Source organism: Spinacia oleracea, chromosome 4, assembly GCF_020520425.1.
Source record: "Spinacia oleracea cultivar Varoflay chromosome 4, BTI_SOV_V1, whole genome shotgun sequence".
Classification (NCBI taxonomy): domain Eukaryota; kingdom Viridiplantae; phylum Streptophyta; class Magnoliopsida; order Caryophyllales; family Amaranthaceae; genus Spinacia; species Spinacia oleracea.
Genome location: NC_079490.1, coordinates 10,344,725 through 10,353,109, shown reverse-complemented (window position 1 = coordinate 10,353,109; position 8,385 = coordinate 10,344,725). Strand labels below are relative to the sequence as shown.

Below are 8,385 nucleotides of genomic sequence, written 5' to 3'. Positions count from 1 at the left end.
TTTTCATGTTGGTTGATGAGGGAAGGTAGTTTGAGTGAAAGTAATGTGTGGTGTTGTTGGATCCTGATTGTGTGTTGGTGTATGAGATTTATTGTTATTAAATCTCATTTTAGATTAGCAATGAGATTAGTTTTCACTTCTTTCAAAAACCCATATTTTAGCGCTGCTCCCCAAATGTTTTTGGGGTTCATAGTATGCTTTTCAAGTCACTTTTAGTGACTTGTTTATCTTGTGAACGAATCACAAGGAAATTTTCACAAGGAAATTTCAACGAGGTTGCTTGTTTGTGTTGGTCTTTATCTTCCCTTTTCATTTCCTTTGTGTAATAGGTTCTCACCCCTCTAGTAGTCTGTCACCCCTGTTTTAGTTCACCCTTTGTGAAGGAAATCATTGCCATGGATGGATTTAAAAAAGTATCACAAAGCATAAGTGTCGTATGCTTTGGCATGCTTACACTTCAAAGGTATTGTAAGCGATGTTATTACGACAATCATGGGCCGGAAGAAGAAGAGAATGCTACCTCTACAAGGTTTAATGAGTTTTATTTTGTTTGGTTGTAATATATGTAAGGGTCTTCTATGGCCTTAGTTTAGTTTTGATTTGTACTTTTAGTTTGTAATCTTTTTAATTTTATGCAAATTAAGCTTAAGTCAAAAGAAAAATTAAAAAAGAAATCATATGATGGGGAGTATAAAAGTCAACATGATGCAATGTTGAAAAAACGAATGAGGCACATATTTTAGGTAAATACAATACTCCCTCTGTTCTTAAGTATTAGTCTCATTTTGACTTTTTCAACTCAATATTTAAACATAAATATCTCCAAATACGTACGTTAAAAAAATATAAATTTGATATTGTTAAACTACACACTGAGACGAACAAAACAAGATTCCACAACTATATATTTTGAGATACATAAGAAATTAGAAGATTCTCTTCAATTGTGAATAGTGACAAGATTTCAAAAAAGACTAATATTCAAGAACGGAAGGAGTAATAAAGATCGCGAAAAATCAAGTGTTTAATATATATTGTCGCATTACTCGTATAGATCAAATACATATGCATCAATTTATTTTGTTGAAAAAGAGGGGCAAAATCCAAATACGTATGCATCATGGTCCTCTATTAAATCTCTGATAGTGGAAGTTGTGAGTTGTGACATGTTTGGAGTTTGGACTAAAACATAAGTTCAAGTTGGCCCAACGCAAGCCAACAGGTTGTGGGTGTTTCCCAATTTTGCCATTATTCGTCGACATACATGAATTGTTGCGTAAAATTTACTACAGTACATTTCTAGTCAAGGTGTCATGTTATTGCATCCACATTTATTTGCACATTACTCGGCTCTTGTGATATCTATACTATATATTAAAAGGCGTTTAAAAAAAAGTATACGTGACACGTGGTGCTATGTTTATGGTTCGTTTCTTCCATGTAATCTTCATATACATAAAAAAAATATTCAAACATTGTTTGCGTAAGGTTTGAACCCCTAACCTTGAGTTTAAAGGATGAAACTTTTACCACTAAGCTATTATATGTTTTATGTTATCAAAAATATAAGTAATTGTGAATGTTATTAATGTAGTAACCCGGGGCATCGTCCGGGCCTAAAACTAGTTATCATCCTAAATGTTGCTAGTTTATGCTCCATTATATTCGATTTATTATATCTAAAATTATATTATCTAAAATTATCTAAAATATTTTATCTTATCTAAACTTATGTGTGAAAAAGATTTATTTACATATGAAAAATGTATGAAAAAAGAAAGTTTTACTTTATTAAAGGTTAATTGATTAGCGCAGGCGGAGACAGAGGAATGTGGGAGTTATCCCCTAGGATTAATAATAAAAACCGATATATAACACTAAACTAGGTTAGATCCCGTGCAACGCATGAATGAGACTAAATATTTTTTTTCTCTATTCTAACTAATTTATTTTTAACATTTTTTTAATAAAATAAAATCATATCAAATTTTATCATGGGTTGTTGGAAAATTAGAGAAAATTATTATTTATTCGAATTATAAAGTGATTAGTGCAATCTTAGGTGATTAGGGTTTCGACAAAAAATCTTTTAGTTGGGAAAAAAAAACTTATCATGTCTTTATCAGGTAACCGTTTCTTTTAAAATTGAATGATATCCATAATTTAAACATACCCGTACCCGCTACATAAGATGGAAGAAAATAATAATAAAAATACTTGTTTGGGTATGGACATATAATTACACATTTTATTTTTTAAAAGTATTGAATGTAGGCTAAGAGTATAATTAATTTTTTTTGAAAAAGGTTTTTGAAAATCAATATACTATCTTGCTATTACGGAGTAGCAACTTACTATGTATATTATAAAAACAATAATATCATAAACTTTGTGATTTTTCCATTGCTGACATATATTTTTCAAATTAGTATTAATATATTATGTTAGATTCTTACTATAATACACATAAAATCGTAATTATGGAATAAAAAATAAGAAAAAAAATCAGAAATTATATATTTTAAAAGATTCTTTATTTTAAGTTTTATTTTAGAAAAAAGAAAAAATCTAAGGACACACCAGGAGATGACATGTGTCATTCCCGGTGAGTCTTTTAGTATATAGTATTGATTGATTGATGATTGATGATTGATTGATGATTGATATTTCTTGCCTCGATGGTTATGTATTTAAATTGGAAAAATGTGCTTTAAACCGTAAAAAATGTGCTTTTAATCTGGTTTCACGCAGAGCTACATACGGTGAGTGCACCTTCTAATTTGTGATTTTTGTAGTCTTTGGTCAAGGTTTGAATCTTATTACTACTCCGTACTATATAACTATATTCTTTCTCTTTTGATTTCATTTTTTTCTCGTCCCCCAATATCAAATTTATGACTCTGTCATTGTTGATAAATTTCATAGAGTTATCATCTAACGTGCGGGGTACGTAATAAAGTAAAGAGGATGGTGAAATACAAAGTTGAACAATCTTGTAAGGATGCAATATTACTATCCTAATACCAATGATAATTCCGTCAAATGATTAGGATGAATTTAAAGTTGTTATATTCGAGAACACTCTCAATTCCTCCTATTAACAAAATATCCGATAACAACAATGGTTAGTTGGTTACTAAGGTTTAGTGTTGTTCAGTTAAATTTGGTTCAACACAGGTGTCCGTATTTATCTGAATTTAACTGAACTTCCTTTTGTGTGTACGTAACTTGTATGATAAAATTTACCTTTTTCTATTTATATTTATTTTTGGTAAAATAAGTCAAAACAAGTTAAAACACTTAAAACAAACAAATTATATCCTCTATTCCAAACTCTGCAACAATTGGAGTAATAACCGATAGAACAACTACTTCTAGAATATGCAAGTGATGCAATTGAGTCGAACAAGCCCTTAATTATTTGAATGATTTTTGTACGGAATATAAATTTGATCCTTGCATAGAACAAAAAAAAAAGGTAAATGGGATTATAAAAGAATGTCCCAAAGCGAAATTGACACCAACCATACAACAACATAAGACGTGGATTAAGACTTGCTATTGGTTCTAAACCGCAAAATCATTGAAGTGGGCCCCATTATAAAGCTGTGGTAGCCAATGAGAACTCCCTTCTAAATATCCAAAGCCGTCATTGTAAATTTTGTGATCCAGTCAATTAAAGTGGGAAGAAAGGGATAAGAACTCCCATGTTTCGTCATAGTTTGGTGTTCTCTGACTCTGTATGGTTCAACTGAATTTGATTTTAGACTTATATAAATATATTTATGTCGAAAAAAATGTATTTATGTATAAAATTATCTAAAAATATTTACTTTTGCTAAGTTGTACTTATATTAACTTATCTAAACTTATCTAAACTAAAATTTGCTGAAATAAGTTAAAACAAACGGACCCTCATCTCTTTTCGGAAATATAAATTATTGTTCATCATAGTTATCTATAATTACTAGATCGTGATCAGTGACCAGGAAGTCTGCTGGAGTCCTTTAAATTGACTATCATGCTTATCTTATCATTTTAGAAACTCTTCTAAGGAAGGAATCTTTCCTATTCCAATTCCTAGTGTGAGGCATCTAATCTTTAAGTTACTCGAGATTCAAAGAATATTACGAATGTGGAAAATAAAACTAGTACGGAAAATAAAACACAAGGCTAAAGTAAACCGATACCCTAACATGAGCAAGTATTTGTCTAGGTGCTTTTTTTTTTTTTTAAAGGTTTAGGCTTGTAGGTTGTTGAAGGCCTAGGGTGCTTGTACAAATTTTGTTCCGCTTTTGTTTAATAATATTACTTATGTGCTTAAAAAAAGGAATATAACGTATTAATGTGTATTGATCGTTTCTGTTATTGTCGATTTCCTATTTTTTACTAAAAACTCCAAGAATTCTTGAACATACGAGATTTTGTATAATCGATTAACACGGAAATAACTGAAATTGATATGGTCAAAGATTATGCTACTCCCTCCGTATTTATTTAAGGGATACACTTGGCCGGGCACGGGTATTAAGAAGAAGAATTGAATGAAATAAAGTAATAAAACAAGTGGGGTTGGGTAGATATTTTAATAATTAAAACAAGTGGGGACCATGTCATTTTAGGGGATGGAGGGTGGGGGTGGGGTGTAGATAGATTATTTAATTAGATGGTGGGGTTGATAAGTTACTAAAAATGGCAAATATATCTCTTAAATAAATACGGCCGGAAAAGGCAAGTGTATCCCTTAAATAAATACAGAGGGAGTATATTGTTAAGGTGTTGTAGTTCTTTTGTCAAGAACCATTGTCCAAGTTCTTACAACAAGGTAGTGAGTCTAGTGACTACCAGAGCATGAATTACAACAAATCTTCATCGACAAACCAATTTTTGTCCATGTATTCGTTGTTCTCAAGATACAAACACAAGGATTATATGAACATAAAATTGCCTAATCTTTGCCATCCCAAAAAAATAGAACATTATATACGTCTCAGGCTAAATAACTGGATTCCAAATAATGAAATTTCCCGCAATATTTTTGATGAACAAAAATTGTGCTAAAAACGCCCCTAAAATCTACTATAATCCTAGAGGTGACTACATATTAACATGCTGAATCTTAAGAATGAATTTACTAAAGGACTAATTTCTCATCCTTCTAAATACTATTCTTCATCAGCATCCTACCATTACATACACTAGCAAGTCTAGCATCCTTTCCTTATGAGCTTCTTGTCATTGGAACATGCCGGGCCGGGCCGGTCTAGCATCATTTCCTTACAGTTTCTTGTCACTGAAACATGCCGGGCTGGGCTGTGCTGGGCTGGGCTGGGGCGGGGTGGGGCGGGCTAGCTTACTGCTTTACCGAAGAAGCATGAATATGTCCTGATAATTGCCCATCTGGTCATTATGGAATTGGGCCGTTGAGGTGAACGGGTCATCAGGAAATGGTTCCATGTAATTGAATGAAGGGAAATCAAGGTTCTTCTCTAGTTCATTCCATTTAGGATCACTTTGGACCTCCTTATCACACATAAACTCGGGCGAGGCTACGTGGTTAGACCCGCTCGTGTCCGTGTGGCAACGAGGAACGGAGTCCGAAGTGTCGAAGTGCATCAGGTCGTTCTTCGGCTGAGGTATCGGCGATGTAGTCGTCATGTTGTAGCCCATGGGCCCGGTTTGTCCGAGTGTTGAAATCACGGGCTTTTGATCCTCGAATTCGGGATACTGTGTAATGGAAGTAGGCATAGACATGGGCTTGGGCTTTTGATCAATGAAGTCCTTCTCAATGACCCCTTTCTTGTTGTAGATACGGCATAACACCCAATCATCAAGCTGAAATAGCGGAATTAAAAAATGTTAATTATTGATTCGGCCCGTCATTTATCGACACGTCGTTAAGCTAATCCAATTATTGACTTATTAAGCTCATTATTAATGTTGCTTAAGAGTTGATCATAAGATGTTAACATCCGTTAATTAGTGCTTAAGTCCAAACCGTACAAGTTACAACTACAAACTCAAGCTAATATTAAATGTACTCCGAGCGACAACTAAGAATGACATATCAACCTCAAAAAAAACATGACATCTTTATCTCATTTTACCCGCGTTAGGTGGGTAATATATAGCCAAATAGCCCGACTCTTTGACATAACATGTTTATATATCGAAATCATCGATAATTGACTAATGTAAGTTACTAGACCACGGGAAAATAAAATGGCACGTTACTATGTTAGGAACAAAGTTGGTATAGACAAGCCTTATCTTATCTCTTGTTTTGTAGATGAATCAATTAAGCATTATTTCAAAAGTTTCATACAATTAATGTTACTACTTTTTTAGTACAAGTTTCAAAGGTTTAATATTATGTTACTAAAATTATGCAATTAAAAATCACAAATAAACAAAATATATATACTATTGAAAAATGCCAAATTATACAAGAGCTTCTAGGAAGGTCCATATTTTAGACTATGTTTGTCTTCATATGGGTGGTCCATAATGTAGCACTAGAAAAGTCTAGTGAATCACATGAATTCATAATCCTATATATTTTTTATTAAGTAAAAAATATAATCCATACAGATTTTGACACCTAGTATCATTATTCATTACCAATTTAGTTAATGACCAAATTACCCTTTATTAATTCAATTCTACCCATTTTACCCTTAACTCTACAAAAGGGTCAAAATTGTTGTATTGAAATTACTACTCCGTAACAAATAGCAAGAGTAAATTTTCATGAACTTGAAAGCAATTAAATTAAATTAACAAAGGGTTAAAATGAAATTTACCCTAAGATTGGTTCTCTTTCCGGCGGAGCGATCAACATTAGCGAGGCGATATTCGTGCATTATCCAATTAGTCTTGACACCCTTAGGGGCTTTTCCGGCATAGAATACCAAAGCCTTTTTAATTCCAAGAGTTTTCGGTTTTCCAATCGGTTTATCCGCCCCGGTTGCTTTCCAATACCCGGTTCCAGCTGCCCGATTCGGCCTTGACCCGTTTGGATATTTCCGGTCCCTTGGAGAAAAGAAATACCACTCCTTTTCACCGTACAAAGCCATTCCTGTTCATCCATAAATATCCTAAACTTTAGCCGATTTCACTTTTTAACAAAAAAATAATTAAAATTCAGTAGATTTTTATTCATTTTAATATAAAACCATTTTTAAATTGATTAAATCCAGTTTATTTTTGGGGAAAATAAAATTAATCTCACTCAAATGAACAAATTTCCCCCAAAAAAATCAATCACTCCAAAAATCGACTCCCGAACTCCAGTTAATAACCAGTCATACACTCATACGATATCTGAAGTTCTGAACCAATTAAAATCGAAAAAATGAGAAAAATTACCAGGTAGTTGCCAAGGGTCGAATTTGTAGAGATCAATTTCAGCAATAATAGGAACAGAAATCCGTTGAGAAGCGCACTTTCGACACAAATAATGAACCACTAATTCCTCATCAGTTGGGTGGAATCGGAATCCGGGAGGCAAAACCAATTCGTCACTCATCATTTCTTCACTCAAGTTCAGAAATCGAAGTGATAAAACAGTTGAAATTTGAATCTGAATTTGTTGGATTTGCTGGATTTTTCCCCCTTTTGATTTGATTTGATTTTCTAGGGTTTTCTCTCTCTTTGTTTTTTTTTTTTTTTATTCTTGTTGTTGCTTCGTTTTTGTTTGATGATCCCGAAGAGTAAGCTGCTCAAAACACGAGCCTTAAGACAGAGGACCTCAGTCCCCTTTTATAGAGGAAGGGGAAAGATAGAGATGAGTAGATGAGGTGGCTGTGCGTTGTTTGTGTGTTGTGTGAGCCGTGTTTTTTCTGTTTTTTTTTAATTCGCACGTGTTTGGAGCACTACCTTGAGTTGAAATTTTAATTACTTTGCTCTCACTATCATTTTGTTGGACTACAAAACTATACAGTAATTTACTAATACATGGATTTACTGTTCCAAACAGTCTGACTCTAAATTGTTAGTCGACGAGAAATATCGGTTTATGTATAATATAATCGGTTTGAATAAAAAATTGTATCACAAATATCTTGAGTTGAAATTATTGCTAGTCGACTAGAAATATATGTTTGTGTATGGTATAACTGGATGTATAAAGATTAGGTGGAGAGATTAGAGACTCGTATTTTGCGCTATTGTTGAAGTTTATAATACTCCGTGTATGTCTTTGTGTTAAATTTAGAGTCTGTTTGTTTCAACTTATTTTTACTTATTTCAACAAAAATAAGTTCAAAGACATTAATATAATTTTGCAGAAGTTCATATAAGTTCTGATAATTCAATTTTTTTTCTTATAAATAAGTTTTGTCGGAAAATATAAGTTCAGGTAAGTTAATTTCAGTTAAATTTATT

General features: G+C 32.7%; 1 protein-coding gene across 1 annotated transcript; it reads right to left on the bottom strand.

Moving 5' to 3' along the window:
* Positions 1 to 4,988: 4,988 nt before the first annotated feature.
* Positions 4,989 to 7,777, bottom strand: LOC110802653 (NAC domain-containing protein 2). The gene is made up of 3 exons (XM_022008091.2): positions 7,369 to 7,777; positions 6,804 to 7,078; positions 4,989 to 5,835 (listed from the first exon to the last, which is right to left on the bottom strand). Exons 1-3 carry the CDS (start codon positions 7,529 to 7,531, stop codon positions 5,362 to 5,364), a joined length of 912 nt encoding a protein of 303 aa, XP_021863783.1. The 5' UTR covers positions 7,532 to 7,777; the 3' UTR covers positions 4,989 to 5,361.
* Between the last annotated feature and the right edge of the window lie 608 nt (positions 7,778 to 8,385).